At 54.2% G+C, this 27654-nt stretch overlaps 1 protein-coding gene across 4 annotated transcripts; it reads left to right on the top strand.

Moving 5' to 3' along the window:
• The first annotated feature begins 1235 nt into the window (after positions 1-1235).
• Parvg (parvin gamma) lies at positions 1236-21862 on the top strand. 4 transcript variants are annotated; one of them, XM_045152806.1, is made up of 14 exons: positions 1236-1369; positions 3647-3737; positions 4334-4398; positions 4743-4859; positions 4960-5062; positions 6144-6284; positions 8075-8190; positions 9464-9519; positions 11957-11979; positions 13296-13354; positions 13552-13620; positions 16342-16443; positions 21120-21192; positions 21622-21862. In XM_045152806.1, exons 2-14 carry the CDS (start codon positions 3659-3661, stop codon positions 21717-21719), a joined length of 1101 nt encoding a protein of 366 aa, XP_045008741.1. In that variant the 5' UTR covers positions 1236-1369; positions 3647-3658; the 3' UTR covers positions 21720-21862. The 4 variants fall into 4 exon arrangements, with proteins under 4 accessions (XP_045008741.1, XP_045008742.1, XP_045008743.1 ...); XM_045152807.1 differs by having other exon boundaries at positions 11960-11979; XM_045152808.1 differs by lacking the exon at positions 4743-4859 and having other exon boundaries at positions 4957-5062.
• The last annotated feature ends 5792 nt before the right edge of the window (positions 21863-27654 follow it).

A 27654-nucleotide genomic window follows, 5' to 3' on the forward strand; every position in this document is an offset into this window, starting at 1 on the left:
GAGATCCAAGTTACAACCTTAATAAAACACCTGAGTCTATGGGGGACACACTCAACACTCAACACTCAAACCACCACAGACAGTATCCCCCCAAGCCATGAGACAAAAGAAACCCTTTCTTCCTTACGTTGAATTTTGTCACAGAAAGTAACCAGTACAGCTCCCCTCCCCCAGGCAGAACTAGCCTTGATTCACTGAAGCCCTTCATGCATTGTTGTAGGCACTGGGGCACAGCAGTGAGCAAGAGAGGCCAGGCCTGCCCTGCCCGGAACCAGACACCAGCCCATCACACTGGCTGAACCCTCATGGTCACAGCCACCAGCAGGACCTGCTTTAGATGAGGCAGTCAGGGAAGGCTTCCTGTAGAAAGAGGCACTGGAGCCCTTGTTACGGATGAGGTCTGAGCCACGTGAAGAGCTGGGCAGCTAGGCTATGGATGCAGGGTCTTTGGGGCCGGGCTGGATAGTCTGGCTTCTAATTAAGAGCTGCTGGCTGGGTATAGCTGTGTGTAGTATCACCAACACCCAGGCAGGAAGAGTGAAAATTCAAAGCCATCTTTAGCTACAAAGTGAATTTGAGGTTAGTGACCTACATGAGACTGTAACACACACACACCCCCCAAAAAAAAGAAAGAAAGAAGAAAAAGAAAAAGAAAAACCCCACCAAACCAGAGGCTGAGAGATGGCTCAGCAGTTAAAGATACTTGCTTGTCAAGTCTGATGGCCAGGGGTTTAATTCCCAAGCCACTCATGCAAGCCAGATGCAAAAAAGTGGTGCAAGCCTCTACTATACGTTTATAGCAGCAAGAATCTTTGGCCTGCACACGGGCATGCACACACTAAATAAAATTTTAAAATAAAACAAAGAGGCTGTAAGATGGCAGTGGTGGCTGGTCAGGTGGCAGGTGGGTGTTGGCAGAGCTGGAGGTCTGGTAGTGTCCTGACGGGCAAAGGTGGAGGATGCTCAGCTTGCTCATGAGGGTGGGTACTTACCCCAAGTCTCTGGCCCAGACAGCTGCTGTCTGGAAAATGGTGAGGAAGGATTGAGGGTAGGGGTAGTGAGAAAGACGGGGTCTGAGGTGCCCATGAGCCCCTGGAGAGCCAGGAGGGAGGGCGGGGCTGGCATTCTTGCAGCCTTCCTGTGGGTTTGGGGCCCTTCACTCAGCACTGTCCTGTCCTCTCCTCAGCCTGTGCTCAGAGAGGAGGAAGCCTCCTTCAGCCCACAGCTCAGAGGAAGTGAGCAGCAGACGCCACCTCCCTCCCCCAGGCCCCCGGCGACCGAGGGACCCGGAACCTGCTACTGCTGGGACCCTGGTCATCCTCTGAGCTTCCCAGGCCTCGCTTGTTTCCTGCTGTAGAAGAGGTGCTAGGTGAGTCTGTGGGGGCCTCTCGATCCATGGACCCCTGGGCTGCTGGAACCTTCCACTGCCCACATGCTTGGGTGTTACAGCTCACAGAGACGTAGAGGAGTTCAGGGAGCCAGGAGTCAGCGGAGACCCCACAGCGAGGGGATCAGTCAAAGGGGAGCCCCAAGGCCTGGCTCCATAGCAAGGGGGCAGTCAAGGGGAACCCCGAGTTCTGCCATGTGGCTGAGGCTGTTGCCATGCTCTGTTGAGGAGTGGCCAAGCCCCTTCCCCACAGAAGAATCTGCCTGCCTCTCTTTGTGTCAGGTAAAGTTTCCATTCCAGCATCAGCACTGCACAGGGAGAGAGGTGATCCCCTCCCCGTGAAGAAACTGAGGCCTGGGCTGGAGAGATGGCTTTAGTGGTTAAGGCGTTTGCCTGCAAAGCCAAAGGACCCAGGTTTGATGCCCCAAGACCCATGTAAGCCAGATGCAGGGGGGGCGTGGGGTCTGGAGTTCATTTTCAGTGGCTGGAGGCCCTGGCACGCCCATTCTCTGTCTCTCTCTTCTCTCTGTCTCTCTTCTCTCTCTCGCTCTGTAATCTGTCACTCTTCTCTCTCTCTCTCTCTCTGCTTGCAAATAAATTTAAAAAAACAGGAAAAGAAACTGAGGCCTGCGACTAGCCAGGGCTGAGGTCACCAGAAGCAGTTCCAGTGTGTCCACGTGTCTGAGCGTGGAGATTAGCTCTTCCTCACACAGATGCATCAGGCCAAAGAGGGGAGGAGTCAGGCCAAAGCCACCCGTCTAGAGCGGGAGGAGGAGCAGGCCAGGAGCCTGTCTCCTCTCCCCTCCCCTCCCCTCCCCTCCCCTCCCCTCCCCTCCCCTCCCCTCCCCTCCCCTCCCCTCCCCTCCCCTTCCCTCCCCTCCCTTCCCCTCCCCTCCCCTCCCCTCTCTTCTCCTCTCCTCTCTTCTCTCCTCTTTCTACTCTTTCCTCTCCTCTCCTCTTTCTACTCTTTCCTCTCCTCTCCTCTTCCCTCCTGTCCTCTCTTCTCTTCTTGCCCCTCCCCTCCCCTCCCCTCTCTTCTCCTCTCCTCTCTTCTCTCCTCTTTCTACTCTTTCCTCTCCTCTCCTCTTTCTACTCTTTCCTCTCCTCTCCTCTTCCCTCCTGTCCTCTCTTCTCTTCTTGCCCCTCCCCTCCCCTCCCCTCCCTTCCCCTCCCCTCCTCTCCTCTCCTCTCCTCTCCTCTCCTCTCCTCTCCCCTCCTCTCCTCTCCTCTCCTCTCCTCTCCCTCGCGGGCATCTGGAGCTGGGAGTCAGTCTCAGTGGCTCTGTCTACTGACTTCTTGCTTCAGGGCCAACTGGAGCCTCCCAAGCAGCCGTGGCCTGAGGAGCTTGGCTCCAGGGCTCTGAGTGTGTGTCTCCCTCCCCACAGCCCGGGGCTCCCAGCTTTCACTCCTGGCAGTATGAACGCCCCGCCCTAAATGTGTGGGTGGGCTGGGCGTGATGGGAAGATTTAGGTGTTAGAAAGTGAAGGGGAGGGGCAAGGCCACGGGTGCAGCAAGTGAAATGTCCACAGACGGGAAGTGGAAGAAAGCTGGGGAACAGGAAGGGGGTCTGCTGGTCTAGTTCAGAATCTGACTCTCTCCAGATGTGGGAGGTGCTTGGCACGGTCCCCCAGGGTGCTAAGTGGGAGTGCTGGTGGTCCTCCACCAGCTGTTATGATGGACAACGGCTCGGAGCCCTCCTCCCTGGGCGGGGGGGTGGGGTGCTGGGAATGCCACAGCTTTGGAGAGTTGTGTTCAGACCTGGTGGCTGTGCAGACCAGCCACCACTCTGCGAGCCAAGCTTGTGCGGAACGGGGGAGCAGTAGTGATCTCTTTCCAGGGCTGGCGGTGCCCGCGCCGTGACAGCCTGTCATGGATTCCCAGTCTGAAGGGAGGGGGACTGTGGGCTCTATGCCCAGGAGCTTGTCCTCACGTGGGTGAACCCACAGTGCTTTCCCAGCTTGCTTGATGCCCTTGTTGATCTCTGAGTGACAGCTGTACCCCTACTGTGTCCTGGCTGTGCCGGGCGGGGTGGGGGCTCCGGGACAGCAGCGGGAGGCAGGCCTCTGGAGGACAAAAGCTTCCCCGCCACCCCGAGCCTTCTCCACCCGTCATCCTGCAAGGTTGGGCTCCAGGACTCTTCTCACTGTTGCCTCGCCCTTGGGTGACCCCGAGCTGAGCTTCTGTCCTCCCCACGCGGAGGAGACAGTGAGTGTTGGGTGAGTCCCGGCCTCTGAACAGTGACCCCCTTTGTCAGAGCAGGTGAGGGAGCAGATGGAGCCGGAGTCCCTGTATAACCTGCTGCAGCTCCCAAGGGAGGTGACCCTGCCTGCAGAGGAGGCGCTCCCAGGAGGTGACGGCCCGGCGGGAGGAGGGCGGTGGAGGGGAGGAGGGGTCTTCCATCATGACATAGCAGGCTGTGCCCAGACGCTCCGATGGGCCCCAAGTTGCCATCTGATCCCGCAGTCTGTTTTTCCTGCCCATGTCTTCTCTTGGGCTTAGTCCAATGCCTGCTCCCAGAACCATACTCAGGTGCCCGGTGCACCCCGACCTTCATGCCCCGGGCTGGCAGTGCTTCTGACACCAGAGCACTACGGGTTCTATGAATCTACAATGTGGGGGCACTGCTGACCAAGACCCCAAGGCTGGCCTCAGAGGGCGCCGGGGACCGCAGAGCACAGCGGACGCCCGCCATGGCCGGGGACATAGCTGGTTCCTTTGGGCTGTGCGCTCACTTTGAGTGAGTGGGTGGCCTTGCAGCAAAAACACGCAGGGCAGCAGTTACGTGTGACTTCTGAGTTGAGGAGGGCCCCACAGACACGAAACAGCGAAGGCTGGGAAGATGCCTGTGAGGACCTGAGGGGAAGGTACTTGGGGTGAGTCAAGACCAGGCTCCCCTGGGGCCTGGGCTCTGTGGGTGGCCTGCAGGGTCTCCATCTTGGCTTCTAGGAGGAAAGAGGAAATACCTGCCACCCACCTCACGGAAGGACCCCAAATTCGAACAACTACAAAAGGTACACTGGCCACACCCGGCCTGTTTGTCCACCGCAGCTGTCCCCAGCCCTGACCTCTCTGAGCCAGTCCTGGAGCCCCTGAATTACAGACGCCTCACCAGAGACTGTACCCTGTTCCCATAGTGCCTTCCTCTGGGTTCCAACAACACACCCCTCCTTCCTCTGAAGACCTTCCCAGAAGCACCCACAGCATCCATGCTTCTCCAACCTTCTCTGGGAGGCAACCTAGGCTTTTGAGCCAAGTGCCCATTGTCAGCTGTCCCCATCACCCGAGTCTCCACCCACGCCCCCAGTTTTAGGTATTGTTGCATTAGTCCCAACTTTCTCACACCCCGTGACCACAGCCCCATAGCGCTGTAGAAGTACCAGAGGTCTTAGGGACTCAGAACAGGTACCTAAATGGCCTGGGAGACCAGGGAGGGCTTCCTGGAAGAGGTGCAACTCGACCAGACCTTGAAGGGGTGAGTAGAAGTCGGCAGGTGGAGGAGGGTACCCCAGGCTGAAGTGGGAGCCTGGCCGGCTGACCCCCACCGCTGTCAGCCATCCCTTTGTGTTCAGCAGGTGCTGATGGAGTGGATCAATGCCACACTCCACCAAGAGCACATCGTGGTCCGGAGCCTGGAGGAGGACATGTTCGATGGGCTCATCCTGCACCACCTGTTCCGTAAGTGGAGGCTCTAAGGCCCCATCACCGGTTCCGTAAGTGGAGCCCCCATCACTGGGTCCCCAAGCAGCAGCTCTTAGGGCTGCAAGGTCTTGTCTGTCCCCCACCAAGCTTCGGTAAGCCCCACAGCGCCTCCCTGTCTCAGTCCCCACCATAGCCTCTTGCTGGTCTTCTGTGCTGCTGAGCTTCTGGGGTGGGGGCGCTGCTCCTTCCAGGGTCGGAGCTGTGGTTCCAGCCAGGCCAGGGCCTGGGTCGGTCTCTTTCAGCCCCACCACGCCCGCAACATCCGTTATCCTTGTCCTCAGACTGCCTGGGGCTGCGAGGGGACACGATTCTGCGTGAGGTGGCCCACAAGCCAAGGGAGGTCCCAGACAGAGGGCCATGTTCTGGTCCCTGGCAGGTCTTCCCACAAGCCCCAGAGCCACCCTATCTTTGCCCTTGATGGCTATGACTGGTCTGCAGATGGGTCTGGTTCATGGAGTAGTGTGGAGACGTGAGGACCTGCCGTCAGCGCCGGCCAGCGCCACGCTTCTGCTGGGCGTGGCAGATAGGCTCTGTTGTCACCCTCAGCGTCTGCTAGGCTTCGGGCACTGCTAGGGAACAGGTGCCAAGGCTTGCCACTGTTCCTTTCGCCCCACCCCAACCCACCCCCACCTCTGCTAACAGAAGTGCCTTAGCAATGTGCCCAAGGTTTCACAGCACAGAAAGCAGGGTTTGCGATGCCAGCCTAGAAGCGGAGGCGTAACCACTAGGCATCACTGTGCTATGGGAATCAGGTGACCCACACCCATGTGGAGGCCAAGATATGAGTACAGGTGGCCAAGGTGAAGTGGGCCAGAGGGGGTCGTGAGATGCTTACGCACATGACCCGTGTGCCCTATTGGGCCATTTCATATGTGGACAGGGGATGGGGTCTCCTTGAGCTGATAAGGATGTCTGGATGAGGCTGTAGGGGGTCTCCCAGGGCTCTGTACTGAGCGTATCACCTAGACCCATGTACCGGCCAGGCTCATCCTCCCAAGAGTGTCCCTGTGATGCCTGCTGGCCCCTTCCCTGACCCCACCACCCCTTCTGCCTTCAGAAAAGCTGGCGGCACTGAAACTTGAGGTGGAGGAGATTGCCCTGACTACTGCCAGCCAGAGGCGCAAGCTGGGGGTCGTCCTGGAGGCTGCCAACCGGAGTCTGCAGGTGGAGGAGCCACAGGCCAAATGGAGCGTGGAAAGTATGGGGGGCCCACCCAGAGCTACCCGCATGGGGGCGGTGGCTGGGCCTTCTGTCTTGCTTCCAGTTTACACAGAAGGGGTGCATGCATCTCTCTGGGGAGGGGGGGGAGGGCCATTGCTGTTGCTAGGGCAACCTAAGGATAAGGGCTTCTCAGCGATGCAGTCAGTTTGTCCAAGACTTGTGCCCCTCTGCCAGGTCAGATGCAGACCACAATCCCACTTAGTAATTCACTGTTTGTTAACCAGTGGGTATATTACCCTGTGCCCTGTACCCACGCCCCTGCCCAGCACATTGGTAAATATCTCAAGCGAGGTCTGGCAGTGGTGCATGAGGAGGATGAGGCTGGAGGGCCACGAGCTGGCCTGCGCTACAGAGTTCGAGGCCAGCATGGGCAACTTAGTGAGGCCCCATCTTTAAGTAAAGAGCATGCTCTGTGATGGAGCTCTTGCCTCATGTGAGTGTGAGGCCCTACGATTGATCCCCAGCACTGGGGTGGAAAAACTCCTTCTCCCTCAGTTGCTCAGTGCTCTGAGCTGGGAAGCCAGAGGGGGAGCCAAGGTCTGGCAAGGGGGAGCTGGCCATAAAGCCCTAAGCCCACCCCAGCAATACACCTTCTCCAGCAAGGCTCCACCTCCCAAGTTACATTAGCTAGATACCAAGCATTCAGAACACATGAGTTGATGGGGAACCCCTGATTCAAACCACCACGTTCCATCCCTGGCCCCCATAAACTCACAACCATCAAGATGTAAAAATGCGTTCAGTCCAACCTTAGAAATGTATGTGTGTATATATATAATCAAGGTAGTCTCTCTCTAGCCCAGGCTGACCTGGAATTCACTATGTAGTCTCAGGCTGGCTTCGAACTCATGGTGATACTCCTACCTCTGCCGCCCAAGTTCTGAGATTAATGACATGCACCACCATACCCGGCTAGTCCCCATAATTTTTACCAATCCCAACACTGTTCAAATATCCCAAGTCCAACGTCTCTTCACTGTGAGCCTGTAAAACCAAAACCATATAATGGCACTGAGTAAACGTTCACACTGCAAAAGATGGCATTGCAAGGAAAGACTGAACCTCAGGAATACAAAGTGAGCTGGTCTGTTTGTACCCCACTGCATGGCTGACACAGTGTTTGCTTCCCGGCATACCTGAAGTGTGAACAACGTCAGCATCAAAATGGGGGTGCTTGTGCCAGGCCTGAACAAAAGAGTGAATAAGTAGAAGCAGGGAGCTCAGAAGGGGTGATGTCCAATGTGCAGCCTATTCATGGTAGCTGGACACTGACCTCCAAGGTCTGAACGGGGCAGGAAAGGGCAGTGTCCCTCACACAGCCTGCTCACAATGGCTGGACACTGACCTCCAAGGTCTGAACAGGGGAGGAAAGGGCAGTGTCCCTCACACAGCCTGCTCACTCACGATGGCTGGACACTGACCTCGGAGGTTTGAATGGGGAAGTTTTTTTAAAAAAATATTTTTTGTTCATTTTTTATTTATTTATTTGAGAGCGACAGACACAGAGAGAAAGACAGATAGAGGGAGAGAGAGAGAATGGGCGCACCAGGGCTTCCAGCCTCTGCAAACGAACTCCAGACGCGTGCGCCCCCTTGTGCATCTGGCTAACGTGGGACCTGGGGAATTCAGCCTCGAACCAGAGTCCTTAGGCTTCACAGGCAAGCGCTTAACCACTAAGCCATCTCTCCAGCCCTGAATGGGGAAGTTTTGATGACGGCTGTGGGTTCTGAGTCCCCAGCTCTGACCTATTTCCATCTTCCCTCCCAGCCATCTTCAACAAGGACCTGCTGGCTACCTTGCACCTCCTCGTGGCCCTGGCCAGGCACTTCCAGCCCGACGTGCCCCTCCCGGCCGGTGTCCAGGTGGAAGTCATCCACATCGAGGTAGGCTGAGCATCTTACTCCATGGTGCCACACCTTCCTGGGGAGGGTGCTGCATGGGGTAGGAAGAACCAGGGGCGTGTGAGAAACATCACACCCTACCAGTTCGGCAGTGGGGTGGGCTGCGCTGGCAGACATCTGGCAGCAGCAGCAGGAGGGCCCTGGCCAGCTCGTCCTGGTCTCAGTAGCTGGCACTGCCTGGCAGAGGCAGGGGCAGGGGCTGTGAGGGAAACCCCGTGGTGGCATTATCCCTCATAGGTTACAGGTGGCTGTCTGCCCCTGGCCACCCCGAGATACCGCCTCTCGTTTGTCAACAGTGCCCATGACTGGGTTCTTCCAGGAAGTCTTGCTGTCTGTCAGTGCTCACTGTGCCCTGGGAATGAATGCCCAGGAGCCACTGACCTCCAGACTGCTCGCAGGCAGCTCCGAACACCATGCAGGGTCCACCAGCTCCCAGCTGCCTGAAGCCCTCACCCAGGGTCTGGGCCTGAGCAGGCTTCCTTTGACTCACGTCACTCACAGAACCAGCAGTGTCCAGCCAGCTCTGACAGACCAAGCCTGCCTTCTCCAAGTCCACTGACCCAAATCCCCCGCTGAGCCTGTATTATTGCTGGGGTCAAATGCCTGACCAAAACAACAAGAAGCAACCAGTTTGAGGGAGAAAAGGCCTGTCTCAGCTCACAGCTCCAGGTCACAGTCCTTCAGCGTGGGGAGAGCATGGTGGCAGGAGCCACAGACAGCTGCTCACCCTCAGTCCGCAGTGAGGAGGCAGAGGGGGACCAGCGAAGGCACCGCTCAGCCAGCTCTCCCCTTCTTCTCCAGTCCAGGATCGGACCCAGAGTTAGGATGGGTCTTCTAACCTAGTCACAGAAGATTCTAGGTCCTGTCAAGTTGTGACAATCAGTAGAAACCATGATAGAGCCAAATTAATGGCTTTTGTTGTACTTGCATACATCAGAGATGACCATTAACTTGCTCATTACTTAACCCCGTCCTCTGTCCCTCCTTCCTTCCCCAGCTTCCTCTGTCCTTTCCCTTCCCCCCAACACATGCCCATTAACTTTCCCACCTACAGTCTGGGTGTCTCAGGAATGAGGCAGCCCCAGTCCCATCCTTGTGAGCTCACAGTGCACAGGGAGGGTGGTCAGTTAAGCCAGGCCATGGGGGCTCCTGAGGTGGACACGAAGCAGGATGACCTGGATGTCCAGAGGCTGCTCTGGCCCCGCTGGCTCGTTCCCAGGGCTCTCTGAGATCAAACCCTTTCTCCCTGTCTTAGAGCACCAGGACAGGCCTGAGGTCAGAGAAGGTGGTGGAACAGCTGACCGAATGCAGGTAAGGGTGAGATGTGTGGTGGCTGGGCTGGGAATACGGGCCCTTGCCACACCCATCGCCTCTCATCCCCACCATGGCATGGGGCGAGGTGCCATAAAGCCCTGTAATCCCTCCCAACCCCCATACTATATCCCCTGGGGTGTTAGGCCTTGGGTTTGGGGCACCACAGGCTCTGACCAGGAGATCACAGTCTTCTCCTGGCTTGAGTAGAATGTCTATTAGTGAGTGTTGTCCAGCCACAAAGGGGCCTGGGGCTGGCCTGGGAGGGAGCTCCTGCCTGGTCTGCTGCCCCCAGCTGCTGGTAGTGGCCTCTCATCTCTGCTTTGCCAGCTTTATGGGTCCTCTGGGGAAGACGTCCTTATGGGAGTGTCTCCTATCATTTCTAACTTCTCTGCTACGTGTGTGGCTCTCACACAGTGCATAGGTTGCTCTTGTGTGTGACTCTCTTGTTCCACTTTTTTTTTTTTTAATTTGGTTTTCAAGGTAGTGTCTTGCTCTAGCCCAGGCTGACCTGGAATTCACTATGGAGTCTCAGGGTGGCCTTGAACTCAAGGTGGTCCTCCTACCTCTGCCTCCTGAGCGCTGGGATTAAAGGTGTGTGCCACCACACCCAAACTTTGTTCCACTTTTACTTCTTTGGGATGAATTTGAGTTTTGTGGCCAGAACTTTAGTTGTACCCCTGCCATGTAGAAGTCATGGTGACTACTTCCAGAACAGACCTGGCTTTTGCCCTACTGATCCCAGCCCTCCAGAGGAAGCTGGGCCCTTGGGCAGCACCACCAGGTACCGGATGGCCTGGGGATGAGATGCCACGGGTTGGTTAGTGGCAAGCCATCCCCCATGGGCTCTAGCTTGATGCTGGCTTAGACCCTGCTATGATGAGACTAACAGCTGCTGGAATCTCACTGGTGATGTGGCAGCTGCCAGGTATGTCCACGGTCTCTGGCTTCTTGAACTTGTTAGTTGTTGATGGCTGTGGATACCACAAGTTGACACAAAACCTTCGCTTGCGACAACTGCAGAGCCAGGCTTAATGGCACACATCTAGAATCCTGGCACTTGGGGAGGCTGAGGCATGAGGATCAAGGGTTCAAGGTCAACCTGGGCTCCAGAGTGAGATCCTGTCTTCAAAACTCCAAAACTAAAACAGAGCAAAACCCCGAACAGGCAAAGGGCAAATGCTTCCTCTCACAGTTTCTATGGCCAGGTTTCAGGGATGCTGGGCGATGGCTCTGAGTCGCAGTCTCTTTTTGCCAGACTGACTTACCTGGGGCTTCTGGGGCTGGGATTTTGGGGCACAGTACGCAGATGCCCGTCTCTCCTGGAAGCCTTGGTGTTGCTGAGCTGGGGTTCATCTCAGCCGCTGGCCTCAGCTCTGGGCAGCCTGGTTCCCCTTCTGGCACTGTGGTCACTGAGCTTAGCCTTCCTCAGCTCAGGCACCTCCCCTCTGTGGGACAGTGATAGGCCAGACATTCAACAAAATCAGTAAAAATGGAGTGAAAGAACCATGTATGGTGTCCTTTGTATGAAAGCCCCAAGACAGGCAAGAAAAATATCATGACAGTGTGGGGCTGCATGTGAGTGAGGGGTGGGGCAATGTAAGGGGTTGTGGGGAGTCCTGAGCCTCGGACAGTGAGACAAGAGTGGGCCGGGGAGACTCTTCACGGGTAAAGTACTGGCCTTACAAACATGAGGACTGGAGTTTTATCCCCAGTGCTCACATAAGATGCTGGGCTCATTGAAAGTCTCTGTCATCCCAGAGCCAGGGAGGCAGAGACTGGAGGATCCGGGGAATGCAGAGGTGGGGGGAGGGCTGTAGATCACTGTAGCCTCCTCCAACCCCCATACTCTGTTCTCTGGGGTGCTAGGCCTTGGGTTTAGGACATAAGCTCTGACCAGGGCCTCACAGTCTTTCTCTGGTTTGAGCAAAATGTCTATTACCAACAGGGTTTGTCCAGTAGTCTAGCTGGGCTAGTCCAGCCCAGTTGGTGAGTTTTGGGTCCAGTGAAAGACCCCGTCTCATAAAAATAAGGCGAACCAATAGAGGAAGGCATGTGACATTAAAACCTGCCCTCCACACGCATGTGCACCCCATCATAAACATGTATACACACGTGCGTGCATGCCACACGTGCAGCAGAACTCCCACACAAGCCAGAGACAGGCTCACGCTCCTTGCTGTACCCCTGAGGAGCCCCCTCCACAAACAGCCACACCCAGGGCACCTCAGCATCTCAGGGTCTGCGTGTGCGCAGCAAGGGTGCTGGTCTCTCTTGCTCTTTGGTATCCACAGAAACCCTCCCTACACCTCCCTGCCTATGGGGTTGCTGGGGCCGGGGGAGCTGAGTGAACGAACGTGTCACACTGTGGAATAAGAAGGTCTTTTTCCTCCTGTGTCACTTTGCCTTTTGTTCTCTCCTCTCGTTTCTCCCTTAGCAGCACCCAGGACCAGCCTCCGCGTGAGTAGTTCAGTGATGGATGGAAATCTCCCTGTTTGATGCTGATGTGGCCAAAGCAGATGAGATGAGCAGGGGCTGCGTCATCTGTGCGACAAGCTCTATTCCCTCGAGGCTGTCCCTCCTTCCGTTGCCCATCCGGGAGCTGGGTGCTTGGTACTGTTTCCCTGGTAAGAGAGGCTGGCAGTCCACACGGTGAGGATGGAATGATGGTGACGGTGAGGGCCATTAACTATTCTGCTCATTAGCCACATGGACTTGGGTAGGTCTTATAACCTGTCCGTGCCTCAGCTTCCTCATCTATAAATTGGGATAAAGCACACCAGTCATGTTTTCTAAGTTTGTGGTGGGGGTTAAAGGAGGTCTGTGGGCATGCTTAGCTTGTGAGGAGCGCTCAGTGGAGAGTGTGCAGTAATGCAGGCGCTGCTCTTGTGACGGGAGTAAGTCAGTCAGTGCCCTGGCCTGGCTGCCCCTCCAACTACCTATCTATTCCTTGACCAGTGGGTCTGGTCAACTATATATCCACTCACCCACTTATACATCCTTCCCTCCAATTATCCACCCATCCAGCCACCCATTCACGCACTCATCCATTTACCTTCCACCTGTCTACTCACTGATTCATCCATTTTTCCATCCAGGCATGCACCCACCTACCCATCTTGCATCTCTCCATCACCCGCCTATCCATCCATCCACTGAACCACATATCCCCCCCACCACCTCCTATCCTTCCCTGCCTCCTTCCCCCCTAATCCATTTCTCCCTGAGTGCTCCCCACATACAATGCAGCTGTGCGGGCAGAGGTGCTGAGAGACGCCTCCCCCGCAGAAGTAGAAATGATGCCTGGAAGGGCTTTGGAGATGGGCCCGAGGGAGGCTGCGTGTGGGCAGGAAGACCACAGTGGTACAGATGGCATGGCTGAGGTCTGAGGGGAGGGGCCGAGGAACAGCATGGGCACATGGGTGCCCTGGAGGAGTGTCTCAGGCTGGGTGACACCTTAGGGGCAGAGGAAGCGGGAAACCATCTGAGCACAAAAGTGCCCTCAGCCAAGTCTGGGCATTCTTGGACTGAGAAGCAGTGTCCCCTTGGGAAATGCGTTGGCTCATATCACAGGGACCCAGCAAGGGTGCGAGTCTGAGGCTCACAGCCAGGGGAGCTGTGTCCTCAACCCCGGCCCATTACCTTCAAGAACCAGGAGATCAAACTACTGTTCCCACTGGGCTGGTTATTCTGAGAGACTTTTGTGCAAGAGCATTCTGTGTTTGGTGCAAAGGTAATAGTTTTGTAACGAGCTGTTTATCGGATCTGGTCTGCAGAGGACGTCTTTGATGAATTATTTACGCTGGCTCCGGAGAAGGTGCACACCGTGAAAGAGGTAGGGAGATCAGAGCCCCAGGCAGGTGCCTGTCTCTGCCCCCACTGTCCGCTCGCTGGGGCCTCGGGGAGACAGGGCCTTGCTTCTCGCCTGCTGGATGCTGGGTGTTGGGGAGGCAGCTTTCTGCCACCCCAGGTGGGAAGGTGGCCTGCCCACACCCCTGAATGGCTCTGAGATCCTTGCTCTCCCTTGGTTAGGCCATCATGAGCTTCGTCAACCAGAAACTAGAGCGTCTGGGCCTGTCTGTGCAGAATCTGGACACCCAGGTAGGAGCACATGGCTGGGTCTCCAGGCGGGGGAGAGGGCTCCATGGGCCCCAAGAAGTCCCGCTGTAGCCCGAGGATATGGCGTCATCTCTCAGAGCCCAGGGTCCTCTTCAGTTGGGTGTGCTGTCTCTCTTCTTTCTCTCCTTCTCCTCTTTTGGTTTTTGAAGTAGGGTCTCACTCTGGCCCAGGCTGACCTGGAATTCACTATGTCTCAGGGTGGTCTCGAACTCACGGCAATCCTCCTAACTGCCTCCTGAGTGCTGAGATTAAAGGCGTGCGCCACCATGCTTGGCAAGGGGTATACTGCTTTTAAGTGGTATGGCTACCAGGACCCCCTTCTGGGGACACTGGGTGAAGGAGCTGTGGGGTTCTGAGCAAAGCTGGGGGCACCTCTGCAGCTGTCTTTACTGTTGCTTGTTTCTCATAATGAATCTTAGAGAGTCAGACAAGACTCAGTGCCCATGGGCCTCCCCTGTGATTGCACTCACTCGCATGTGGCTCTGAGGACTGTGCTGGGAGGCGCTTGCCACGTGTGGCTGCCGGAGCCAGCACAGATCCAGCCTGAGGGGACCCCACCCACATCTCTGCCAAGCACTGGAGGGTTCAGCCCATGTGGAGACACAAACCAAACTGTCCCCAGGTAGGAATGGAACCTCACAGGGCCAGCCTTCCTCAGGGATGATCTGTCCCCATGGTGTTTCTGCAACATAAGGGGACAGAGAGGTTGAGACTCTGACACACCTAGGGTCTTCAGGGTGAGGACAGGGGCTTTGCTGGACACTGGGAAGGCCTCAACTGGACGTGATTGTGTGGATGTTGGCCTCCAGTTTCTGCTACGGTGTAGGTGGGCGGGTGGCATCCCAAGTAGACTCAAGGTCTGTGGCATTAGCCAGGGAGGGCTGGCTGCATCTTCTCACACTTGAAGCCAAATAGCACAGCCCTCAGGACTTGTTCTCCCCTGCGCAAAGAACTCTGGTCATCAATTCAGAGTCCTCCCAACAGCGTCTTGGCATGGGAACCGATGAGGCTGCACTCAACACACGAGACCATTGAGACACCAAGGCTACTTAAAGTGGCAGTCCTGGGATTCAAACATAGACAGTTGGAGCTACGGTGTGAGCTCCTGACCACTTCACCTGGTGGCCGCATGAGCTTGGTGGGTGATGTGGAACATGGTGGGGCAGAAATATCTGACACCGAAGTCACGTAGATGTTCCCAGCCTATGTCTGTTATGAGTGTCCCTTGGGCTCTGAGAGTGACTCCAAATTGTCTGGGTGACCTTGGATGAGTTACTGGACTTCTCTGAACTTCAGCTTCCTCTGCTTATAAAAGGGGCATGTCGATGACAACCTCACGGGCTTGTGTGATGGATGAGCCCTGACCATCTCTGCTGCGTTGCTCGGCACACCACAGCCCCACAGGCAACAATGGGCCAGTGTGCTGATGACATATTTGTTGGGCATGAACAAGATAACGTTTTAGGTTCTTATCCTACTTATTACATCTATTTTAAAAAACATTTTTATTTATTTATTTGAGAGAGAAGGGGAGGAAGACAGAAAGGGAAAGAGGAAGATAGAAGGGGGGAAGAATGGGTACACCAGGGCCTCCAGCCACTGCAAACGAACTCCAGACACATGCGCCACCTTGTGCATCTGGCTTACGTGGGTCCTGGGGAATCCAACCTTGGTTCTTAGGCTTTCTAGTCAAGCACCCTAACCACTAAGCCATTGGTCCAGCTCCCAGTTCGTCTTTTCTCCAGGGATCATGGCATGTGCATGAGGACCGAGCTTAGACACTTGGATGATGGGGGAAGGGCATGGAGTTGGGTTTTCCAGCTGTGTTTCGGGGGACCACAGCAGAGATCTCAGGCCCCCGCTAATAACCTCGGAACAGACTTAATATGAGGAGGAAATTCCATTAAAGTCTTGGAGCACCGGCTTTTCCTGCAATATCCAATCTTGTGTTTTGTATCTTTGAAGAGATTCGGTGGGATTATATTAGCATATGGCAGAAATGGCAGCTTTATCTCCTAATGTACAGGCAGAACAGACAGAAATATTAATGCAGCCCGTGTGCTGTGTCCTGCCTTCCCTGATGGAATAATGTCATCCTTCATTCTGGTTTTGCCTGTGTTTCTGTAACTGATGGAGCAGTATGTCATTTAAAAGCAGACATGAAGCTATTCCACAGCAAGTTTAGAAACAGCTCTTTTATTGAGAACATAGATGAGGCAGGCAGCCCATAACTGCTTTATATTACTGCTGAAAACAACCCGGGAGGTGGGGCATGCCACCCTCGTTTCCCAAAAGGAAGCCCAGGCTCAGAGAGGTTGTGCAACTTCCCGGAACCTGCCCAGCCTGGAAGAGGCAGACTGAGACCCTCTGACCTCAGCTTCCTCCCCCATGCCAGAGCGCCCAGTTCCTTCCCTTGCTGCATTCATTACTTTTATATCACATGACAGATGCCCGAGAAAGGAAACTTAAGGGAGGAGGGGCCATTCTACTTGCTTTTCCAGAGGCTTCCTTCCATGGGCGCTTATACCCACGGGCTTGGCAGAGCATCATGGTGGCGAGAGCATGCAGTGTAAGATGACAGGAAGCTGGAAGGAGACAGGAACAAGGTGCCCTCAGTGTGCACAACACGGCCACCAGCCGGGGACCAAGTGTGTGAAACATGACTCTGGGGGACACTTGAGACTAAGCTCATGACACTTGCAGTTTGCAGACGGAGTCATCTTGCTGCTGCTGACGGGACAGCTGCGGGGCTTCTTCCTGCACCTGAAGGCGTTCTTCCTCACCCCCAGCTCTCCAGAGGAAATGGTACGTCCCCAAGCTCTTCCTCCATGCCATTCCTCTGGCTGGACAGATGTGTAGGATTGGCTTGCCAGTCTGTTTAGTCATGTTCAGGCAAAGTGGAAGGTGGAAGAGCATTTTGCTCCTATTCTTGTCCACCCACCCATCCATCCATCCATCCATCCATCCATCCATCCATCCATCCATCCATCCATCCACCTATCTATCCATCCATCAATCCATCCATCCACCTATCCCTCTTTCCATCCATCTATCCACCCATCCATCCACCATCCATCCACACATCCATCCACCCACCCACCCATCCATCCATCCATCTATCCACCCATCCATCCACCATCCATCCACACATCCATCCACCCACCCACCCATCCATCCATCTATGTATCTATCCATCCATTCACCTATCCTTTTCCATCCATCTATTCATCCACCCATCCATCTACCCACCCATCCATCCATCCACCCATCCATCTATCTACTTGCTCTTCTAGAAGCTTCTATCCATGGGCCCTTAGACCCATGGGCTTGGCAGAACATCACAGCTCTATCCATCCACCCATCCATCCATCCATCTATGTATCCATCCATCCATCCATCCATCCATCCACCATCCATCCACACATCCATCCATCCATCCATCTATGTATCCATCCATCCATCCATCCATCTATGTATCCATCCATCCATCCATCCATCCATCCATCCACCATCCATCCATCCATCCATCCATCCACCATCCATCCATCCATCCATCCAACCACCTATCCGCTTATCCACCCATCTGTACATCTGCCCATTTATCCACACTCTGTACCCATTGACTGTCCAATTCATCTATGCACCCATCTGTGTATGCATCCACACCCTATCCATTAATCCACCTATCCATCCATCTCGTCCCTCAATGCACCGAACCATCTACTCACCCAGTCCACCGTCCACTAGACCCCTTGCCCTCTGAGGGTCTGTTCATCACTGCTTAGTCCTTTAGGACAATTCCACACCACTCTGGCTTTAAGAGTCCTCTGGACTCCAGCTGAGGGGAATGGCAGGAGGAGAAAGGGAGACAAGAGTAGTGGGGACTTCCGGATGGGCCATCCAACTGTGCAGCTTGCTGTCTGTGCAGAAGCCAGGGCGCCCCTTACCACTTCCCTACCTGCCAGGCCCCAGCTACAGGAACATGCGCCCAAGCATTTTTCTCTCCCACTTCTGGGCTTGGTCTCAGGCTCTTCCCTGCTTGGAACACCCCTTCTAGGTGCACCCTGCCAGAGAGGGAGGCGGGGGGGGGGGGAGAGCTCATACTACCTTCCCAATGGCAATCCTGGGCACAGGGGGTGGCACCTCATCTCCTGTTTGGGGAGGGAATGAGCCTGAACCACTTAGCAGCTCACTGCCTGCTTCTCAGGTTCTTGTCTCTGAAACAAGCCACCAGGGCTGTCCTGCTGTGCAGACCACACAGGGACGGGGCAGCTGAGGGGAGAGCCATGGGGAGGAAGTGAGGAAGGGCGTGTGTCCTCTGTGGTGCCACCCATAGCCTTCTGAGCGCCAAGCAGCTGAGGGAGGGGGAGGGGAGGAGAGGGGTGTGTTGCTGGAGTGGGGGCAGGTGGTAGCCTGCTTGGGACTCCAGGCATCTGCCCGTCTCCATCCATACCACATCCTGGGACTCTCCACAACAGCAACTTTCCCTCATGAAGCTGAACACCAGGCAGGACCAGGAGCTGTGCCCAGGTGCAGTCCCCGGGGCGAGAAAGATCCCTGTGTCCTCTCTCAGGCACAGGGTATCCCTGGAACCACATCAGCTGTCTTGGGCTGTCTTATCTGGCCTGTGGGCTGGGCGGGAGCTCCTGGAGTTCATCATCTGCCGCAGTCTGGCTCTCCTTCTTCCCACCACGTCCTCCTCCCCCAACTCTGCAGGCTCCCATGGCCTGACCTCCCATTTGTCCTTGCCGTCTCCCGGTTCACTCCCAGCGGCCTCCCAGCTCTAACCCTTCTCAGTTCCCCCACACTGCCGTTATACTCTGAGGCTTCTGAATGTGGCTTCGCCTATGTCCCTTGGGGTTGCTGTCCACACAGGACCTCCCCTGACTCCACACAAGGAGGGAGCCGGACAAGTTGTATCTCCTCTTTATAGACTCAGACCCCAGCGGCCTGTGCACTTGCCCTGGACCACCCCGATGCCCTATGTCACGTCTCCCCCAGGGACCAGGTCCACTGTATCACGTCTTCCCCAGGGATCAGGCTGCTTCCCACTCTGACATCTTTCTTGGAGGGAGAGTGAGCCCACGGGGTGGAGGGAGGAAGGGCTCAGGAGCACCATGGTGGATGAAAGATCTACCTTCTTCAGGTGGTATATCCAGGCTTGAGGAGGGAGTGTGGGAACAGAGTCAACAGAGTGGACTCCGATCCTTGTCACCCGTGGTGGCCGAGTCTCACGAGGGCCTGTGCTTGCTGCTTTGAGCTCCAGCTGCAAGCCAGGACAGTTGCCCGGGACATCCACCATCTCTGGGCATGGCTGACTTCCTGAGCCCACCGGTGCTCAAGCCTGCTTCTGACCGCGAGTAAGAAGAGATGAGGGTGCACAGCTGCCCTCAGCTCAGACCCCAGTGAGGATTCTGGGGTGCAGGGAGGAAACTCGGGGGCAGGAACGGATATTAAAAATGCCCACGGGTCCTCAGCCAGCAGCAGCAGCCCTCTTGCGAGGTGGGACACCAGAAGAATTGTTATCTTGGCAGCACAGCCTCTCCAAATTGCATTTTTCATTATCAGACCACGCTGCCCTGCGGGGTTGGTGTGAGATTCTCATTCATTTTGGGAATAGGAGTTAGGGATGGGGAGAGAGAGAGAGAGAGGTGGTCATTTGCTCTGCGGAAATCAAAGCTCTGGAGCCAGGAAGATCCGGCTTCTGCCCACACTCAATTATCTCTCCCAGGAAGACGGGAGCACGCCTCCCTGGTCCTGACCCCCCTCTGCTCTGCGGAGCACCCAGCTCTCCCTTCACCATCACAAGGTGTACCCAAGATGACAGAAAAGACAGGCTGCTGAGAGCAAGACGGGCTGTCCTGACAAGGAAGCCAGAGTTGTCCTTCGTAACAAACCCTGCAGCGTGGATGCCCAAGGGCAGGAGCTGGCCCATGGCTGGCCCCTGTGTGTAGCCAGTGTGTGCATAGTCAATACTCAACAGATTTGGTTCATGTCAACAGGAGAGCTGGGTTTGGCCGTGCCTCCCAGCTGCACTGGAGGCTGAGGCAGGAGGATCATAAGCTCAAGGCTTGATATGACAAGTTCAGGGTCTGTGGAGATGGCTCAGCGGGTGGCAGTGCCTGCCGTGTGAACGTGAGGGCCTGAATTCAATCCCCAGCGCCCGTGTAAGAATCTGAATGTACACATCTGTGATGAGCAGGTGGGGAAGGTGGGTGGTTAGGGCTCACGAAGCAGCCAGTCAGGCTGGAAAACAGTCTGGCCTCAGGAAGTGAGGCAGAAGAGCGATGGAGGGGAACATGGACATGCTGCCCCGACTTCTGCACGTGTGTTCACTCGACATGTGCATCTGCACACACCGACGTGCATGGACCACACACACACCCCAAAAAATACGAAGAAGGAGGGGGTTGCCTCAATGGTGGGGCAGTTGCATAGCATACAGGAGACCCTAGATTCCATCCTCAGCACTGAGTTGAAGAAGAAGAGGGAGGAGGAGGAGGAGGAGGAGGAGAAGAGGAAGAGGAGTAAGAGTAAGGGAATGACGCATTTCCAGAGCATGGGTCCCATGAAACAAATGCTCTACATTGAACAAGGTCTGTGATCAAATGCTTGGGGAAACACGAATACTCCCAAAATGTCATGATGTGCACTAATGTGTTCAAGGCTCTGAGAAGTCCTGCAGCGAAGAATTTCCATACTATCTTGTTTAATCCAACAGTTTCCAAAACCATTTGACCACAGATACCAACTTCCTTGACAGGCTTTTGGAATCAGCCTTCCTGGGCTACCTGCAAACAGCATCAATGATGACAGTCACCATGAACCTCACTCCCCAGGGTATTCTTGGGAGGCACTTGGGGACACCCGCAGAGGAGCTTGCTGTGGGGTGCTGGTGCTCCCTCCCTTCCAGGTTTCCTTCCTGCTCCACCTGACTCCCCGAGGGCCCGAACTCTCCAGAGAACAGTCTGAGCAGTGCTCTGTGTTCCTACGTTCTATGTCACGTTGTGACCCTGCCCTGTCTCAGCCGCTCTGTCCCTCTGCTCTCTGACAATGGCCTTCCAGGTGCAGCAAGACTGCTCACTGACTTCTGAGGGCACTCTGTCACCTATGAGCCATCACTCCCTTCTGTGACAAAGTCATCTCACTGAACAAACTCACTTGCAAGGTGTCACCTCCTCCAGGGAGCCCTCCCTGAACAACCCAATACCCAGCACCTCGTCAGTCACGCGTGTCTAGCACTGAGCAGCAGCTCCGAGTGGGAGTGGGCATGGCTGAGGGCTGAAGTGGACCCCTGTGTGAGGGAATGAGCTCTCCGCCCATGGGGGATGACTGGAGGGGGTGGACGGCTCTTGCTTGCTGTTGTGGTTTAGGGATTTGAACTTGGGTGGTCATGGATGGGTGTCACAAGTGACAGGGTGGCCCTGGTGCCTAGACCCAGAGTCTTATTGACTAACATCTAACTGGCCTTGTCCCTGTAGCTGCACAATGTCACCTTGGCCCTGGAGCTGCTGAAGGATGAAGGCCTGCTCAGCCATCCCGTCAGCCCTGAAGGTGAGAGGGTGCCATGGCCTTGTTGCCTGGGTGGCCTGGGAATGCAGGCCAGAGCAGGTGCAAGGCACGGGGGTCACGCATGTGCTAGGGTGCCCCTGCTTGCAGGTGCGCGAGGAAACCCTGGCCGTGGGGTTTTGCCCAAGTGGCACGGTGGCCAGTATGTCTACACGTGGGGCAGGGCCGGAGGTCCCCAGGGCTGAGCGTCCGGAGAAGCCAGACCCCGAGTTGCTCTGTGTGAAGGGAAGGAGGAGCAGTGGGAGTGGGAATGGTCTGGACTGGGGGAGAGTGTGTACCTAGTGGGGCCCCTCAATACTAGCTTGCTGGAGATCCGCTGTTTTAGCATGGACAGTCCCGGCCCCCGGGCAACCTGTCTGTCCAGGCAACCCCTCACCTTGTCCTGACCGGCTGTCCTGCCCTCTCTGCCCACAGACATCGTGAACAAGGATGCCAAAAGCACGCTGCGGGTACTCTACAGCCTGTTCCGCAAGCACGCGGGGGACGGCAGACCCCATGAACCCCCAAATTAGGAGCTTCTTGCCTCCTGTGCCCCTGGCCTTCCCACCTCAACCCCTTTCCCAGAGGTTTGTGACGCACCTTGCCCCCACATTACTCCTGTGTCCGTCCTTAGGTGCCTTTGACCTCACAAGATGGAGAGCTGTTTCGAGCAAAACTCTGTCTCACGCATTTTGTTTTTGACCAAATGCCTTGTGGAGGGCCTCTGGAGCTTGTGTGTCCTGCGAGCCCTTCACCATCATGAAGAGCCGGGTCCCTGGCTCTGCTAGTTCTCAGCTGGCTCTGTTGTCCCCTAGGGCTGCAAGTGAACGGTCAGTGACTTCACACGGGGTCCCCCACAAAGCTGACTTTTCCCTGTTGTCAGGGCTAATGGCCTCACACTGGCCCCTCCACACCCAGGTGCTGACTGCCCACCTCCCACTTGGGGCTTGGAGTCCAAGATTATCATCCAGAGATGGGACCCTTGTGTGGCTCTGAAACATAGCCACATGCACAGCGAGAGGCAACTGTAAAGAAAAAGAAACAGTAGGAGAATCTACTGAGCCCAGCCCATTTGGCTTGATGTCTCAAGCCATTCATTGAAGCAGTGAAGGAAATTCTGGGTTGGTGGGGTGCAGTGAGACCAGCCTGGGCACCATTCCTCCAGCACCCTCCCTGACTGCCCAGCTCCAAACTCCTGGGAGAAAAATCCTCTGGTTTTGGGGCCATCATGGTCTGGCAGCATTGGCTTTGGGAGTTGTTGGAATGGAGTCTACACAGGCCAGACCATATCTATCAGGTCTGCTGGAGGGGTTGGAGTGACCTTGGTGCCTTGGGAGTTGGGGTCTGGTGTGAAGTCTGGAGGGTCTTCCCTCTGCCCCTCCACACAATCCCCATCCACTTTCCCCCTTGCTTGATTTTCAAGGCACTGGGAGGCTTTGCTTGGGTGCGTTGTGAACTCCAGTCCTCATTGGATGCACCCACAGGCCCCTTTCCTGCTGCCTCTGGCACATGCCCCGATGCCATACCAGGCATGCCCCTGCTTTTTCTGGGGCCTCCAGTGGCTTAACCTGGGTCCCAGGCTGTGCCAGCCCTCAGCGGTTCCCTCAGGCTGCAGGCGAGTAGTCAGTGACTTCCCACAGGGCCCCCTTCACAATGGCCCCTTCACGATGGGTCATCCTGTGCCTCTGGCCTGCCCTGGGCCACAGGGGCGCAGGGGGCGGGGCTTGTATCTGCTTCTTCACTCCAGGCTGGGTGGTCCTGAGTGGGAAATGCACACCCACTTCCTGGGCTCTGAGCCCTTCTCTCTCTGTCCCCTGCAAGCCTATTCTGCCTGGCCCCTTCCAAGTCCCCATTTCATTCTATTTGGCAGAAGTTTTAAAAAAATGTTGTTTGTTTGTTTATTTTTACTTATTTATTTGAGAGAGAGAGAGGAGGATGGGAGCGCCAGCTACTGCAAACGAACTCCAGAAGCATGCACTACCTTGTACATCTGGCTTATGTGGGTCCTGGGGAATCGAGCCTCGAACTGGGGTCCTTGGGCTTCACAGGAAGCGATTAACCACTAAACTAAGCCATCTCTCCAGCCCTTGACAGAAATTTTTATAGTAGCAGTAGTAATTTTGTAGCATTGTTGAGGAATAATGTAGTAATGGTAACATTGCCCAGTGTAAGTGATATGATCTGACAGAGTTATATATCACATATCCTCCACCAGAAGGACCAGGGCCTGGAAGAGCCTGTCACCTACAGATTCATGCCTGCCCCCAGGGCCAACCCTTCTCCAAGGTCTCAGCCCTGGTAACCACTGATCTGCTTTCTGTCAGCATTTCTGGCCTTTTCTAGAATGTTTTATAAACCGTGTCACAGAGGACGCGTCCTGTTGTGTGGAGTTTCTTTTCACCATGCTGCGGTGCCCACAGTGGCTCCCGAGCCCATCCTGCGCCCTCTGTGGCCGACTGCCCCTTATTCAATGGTGCCAATCACTTGTTCTTGCGTTTGTGGCTGACAGACCTTGGGGGTTCTCCTTAGCTCTTCGTTTTTATTAGTTGTGCTTTACGGGATTGCTATGCACGTTTTTCACATTGTTATCCTGGCATAAGCCTTTGTGCAGCCATATTCTTCATTTGCTTTTGGCTAAATACCTAGGACCAAAATGGCTGCCTCATGTACTAAGTGTAGGTTTTACTTTATCAGAAACTGTGCTGGGCGTGGTGGCGCACTCCTTTAACCCCAGCACTCGGGAGGCAGAGGTAGGAGGATCACCATGAGTTCGAGGCCATCCTGAGACTCCATAGTGAATTCCAGGTCAGCCTGGGCTAGAGTGAGACCCAGCCTCGAAAAAACAAAACAAAACAAACAAAATAAGAAAGGAAGAAAGAAAGAAAGAAGGAAGGAAGGAAGGAAGGAAGGAAGGAAGGAAGGAAGGAAGGAAAGAAAGAAAGAAAGAAAGAAAGAAAGAAAGAAAGAAAGAAAGAAAGAAAGAAAGAAAGAAAGAAACTGTGACACTGTTTTCTGAAGTAAACGAACCATGTTGTCTTCCCTTCTGAAAAGTATGAGAGCTCCTCTTCCACACTTGTCACCGTAGCCATTCGAGGGGCTCTGGAGCGGTATCTCATTCCGGTTTTAATTTGAAATGTATTTCCCTCATGAGTAATGGTATTGGGCATCTGAATTAGTCATCCCAGGCTGCTGTAACAAAACACCGGACACCAAGCAGCTTAAACGACACACAGTGCAGCTCACACTGTGGTGGCGGGACGTGGAGGGTGGCGACGCCGGCGGCTTTGATGGCTGCAGAGGGCGCTCCTCCCGGCCTGCAGATGGCCACCTTCTCTCTGCCACCTCACCAGGGTGCGTGGGGCAGTGAGAGAGAGAGAGGGAGAGAAGGAAAGGACTGTCTGGTGTCACCTCTTCTTACCCTGCACATCTGGCTTCATGGCCTCCTTTCAACTTAATCCCCAGGGCCTCCTCCAGACTGCATGGCACTGGGGAGAGGTGTCGTGTCACACTGGGGAGGGGACAGCACTCTCTCCACAGCAGCCTCTTCTCCCGGCTCTCCACCTCTGTGTCTCCCTTCGTAAAGTGATTGTGCAAAGCATTTGCCATTGTTTTATCTAGAAGAATTATTGTAATTTGGCTTTCTACATATGTGTCTCATCCGTTTTGAGTTAATTTACACAGGGGTAAGGGACCCATTATATAACCCTCCTACGGGTGCCCTGTGGGTCCACATTATTTGCTGTAAAGACTCTCCTTTGTACATGGAATAGCCTTGGCATCCTCACGGAACCAATTTGCTACACATCTTTGGGCTCAGGCTAGTCCCAAACTCACTGTTTTCCTCCCTCAGCCTCTCCAGTGCTGGGGTTCCAGGTTCCAGGCATGCAGTACCCTGAATCTAAAAACCTCTGCTCTTTAAACAAGATATTCAGTTTACATTAAAAAATTTTTAAATATTATTTTTATTTAATTAATTTATTTATTTGCAAGGAGAGAGAGAGAGAAAGGAGACAGAGAAAGATTGGGCATACCAGGGCCTCCAGCCATTGCAAATGAATTCCAGATGCATGCGCCCCCTCATGCATCTGGCTTACATGCATACTGGGGAATTGAACCTGGATCCTTTGGCTTTGCTGGCAAGGGCCTTAACCGTTAAGCCATCTCTCCAGCCCTAAAATATTTAATTTTTTAAATTTATTTATGTGTGAGAGAGAGGCAGATAGAAGGAGAGAATGGGAGCACCAGGGATTCTAGCTGCTGCAGATGAACTCCAGATGCTTGTGGCACCTTGTACATCTGGCCTATGTGGCTCCTGGGGAATGGAACTGGGGTTCTTTGGCTCTGCAGGCAAGCACCTTAACCGCTAAGCCATTTATCCCTGTTTACATTTTTTTTTCAAAATTTTTAAATTATTTATTTGGTAGCAACAGACACACACACACACAGAGATAATGGGCACACCATGGCTTTCAGCCAATGCAAATGAACTCCAGATGTGTGCGTCCCCTAGTGCATCTGGCTAAGTGGGTCCTGGGGAATCGAGCCTTGTACTGGGGTCCTTAGGCTTCACAGGCAAGCCCTTAACCACTAAGCCATCTCTCCAGCCCTGTTTACATTTTTTTTAAAAATTTTTATTAACATTTTCCATGATTATAAAAAAATATCCCATGGTAATTCCCGTTTACATTTTTTAATGGAGTAAATTTCACATCACATGAAGTTCACCATTTCATCATTTTGAGTACACAGTTTCAGGGGCTTTGAAGCCCTCACCATGTGGCTCCAATGTTATCAGCATTCCTCCACAGACACTTTCATCTCTCCAAGCTGAAACTCAGCCCTTTTCCTGTCCTCACTCCCAGTCCCCTCCCTTGCACTGAGGACACCTTTCTGTTTCCTGCCTGTGTGAGGGTGACCACGCTGGGCACCTCTGTGGTATTTTAATGGAATGTCAGCGTTGCTGCTAGCCTGCCATCCATTTCCCATCTGTTCCAAGTGCACCTTGTAGCTCTCTGCTCTTATTTCTTTTGGGCTGAAGACATTTTCACGACTTGCTTCTATTTCCATTGTTGGCACGCCAGCAGTATTTCTGTTTTATTTTTCTAGTGGTTTCTTCAGACCTTTCCTTTAAATCTGCACCACTGTCCTGTGGCTGTTGTGCCCAGTAACCCAGGAACCATTTTATAATGGCATTCATCCATTCATGAAGGTGAGGTCCTCATGAGCCAGGAGCCTCCCTTTAGTCCCCACCTCCCCACATCCTGCATGGGATGTGGGGAACGGTGGGAATTAGGTTACTTTAGGTCACTGTTGTTATGTGTGGGCTTTGGGACACACTCTGACCAGGGAATTCAGCATTTCCCATAGTGCTGGTCTGCTGTCAATGAGTCAATGAGTTCATGCTTGCAGGGATAGATTCCCTTTTGGAAGATAATTTTGCTGGGTATGAAATTGCAGATTAAAGTGTTTTTTTTTTCTCTTTTAAAAGAAATTTAAAGGAATTTTATTTATTTATTTGAGAGAGAGATAGGGGCAGAGAGAGGGAGAGGGAATGGGTGAGCCAGGGTCTTAAGCCACTGCAAACAAACGCCAGACACATGTGCTTGTGTTTCTGGCTTACATGGGTCCTGAGGAATTGAACCTGGGTCCTTTGGCTTTGCAGACAAGTGCTTTAACTGCTAAGCCATCTTTCCAGCTCCTTCTCAGATCCTGTTAGTGTGACTCTTCTGTTGGGTGATTTTGTGATTTTTTTTTTTATACTTGTCACCATTGTCTGTTGATTATGAGGTGTTGTCTTGGTATGCAGTTGCTGTGCTTCTCCTGTTTTGGGTTTGTGGGGAGTTTGGCTTCTGTGGTTTGTGGTTTTCATAAAATTTGGGACAACTTGGGCCACTATTGCTGCAAAGATTTTTTTTCCCTATTAACTTTTTCTCTCCTATAGTTCCGGGATTCCAGGCACATACTTGACACGTTTTGACTTTTCCCGTTGGCCTACCAATCACGGCTGCTGCCTGGTGCTTCTTCGTGTGGCCCTGGGCCTTGTGCATCTCAGCACGTGCTCCTGCTGGGCTGTTGCCTGGCCCTGTCTCCGTGTCCTTCTCTCCGTGCTTTGTTCTGGGCGGTTTCCAAGGTCACTGACATTTTCTTCTGTGCCGTTGACTCTGCTTTTATCCCAGCTGCTGTTTGCATTTTAGAATTTGTGTTGTGTTATCTTGAGAGAGTTCAATCCGGGCCGTTTGAAACGTCTCCCACTTCTCGTCACACTCACGGTTCTCCTACCTTTGGAGACTTATGAGGTCTATTTATATGATGCTAACCGCTCCTGTCCACCCATTCCATCACCTGTGCTGTTTCTGGAATTCCTCCCATTGATGGATTCTTCGGATTATGATTCATATCTTCCTTTTTTTAAAAAAAATTTGCATGCCCAGCAAAAATTTCCTGGGTTTCCTTTAAAATATCTCTTGA

This window comes from Jaculus jaculus, chromosome 6, assembly GCF_020740685.1.
Source record: "Jaculus jaculus isolate mJacJac1 chromosome 6, mJacJac1.mat.Y.cur, whole genome shotgun sequence".
Classification (NCBI taxonomy): Eukaryota; Metazoa; Chordata; class Mammalia; order Rodentia; family Dipodidae; genus Jaculus; species Jaculus jaculus.

What these genes read in the sequence shown, in the direction of transcription:
- Parvg (XM_045152806.1), top strand. Translation starts at nt 3,659, where the DNA reads ATGGAGCCGGAGTCCCTGTATAACCTGCTGCAGCTCCCAAGGGAGGTG. An exon ending in CATCCTGCACCACCTGTTCC is followed by an intron (nt 5,063 to 6,143) that starts GTAAGTGGAGGC and finishes TTCTGCCTTCAG; the next exon opens with AAAAGCTGGCGGCACTGAAA. An exon ending in GGCCAAATGGAGCGTGGAAA is followed by an intron (nt 6,285 to 8,074) that starts GTATGGGGGGCC and finishes CTTCCCTCCCAG; the next exon opens with CCATCTTCAACAAGGACCTG.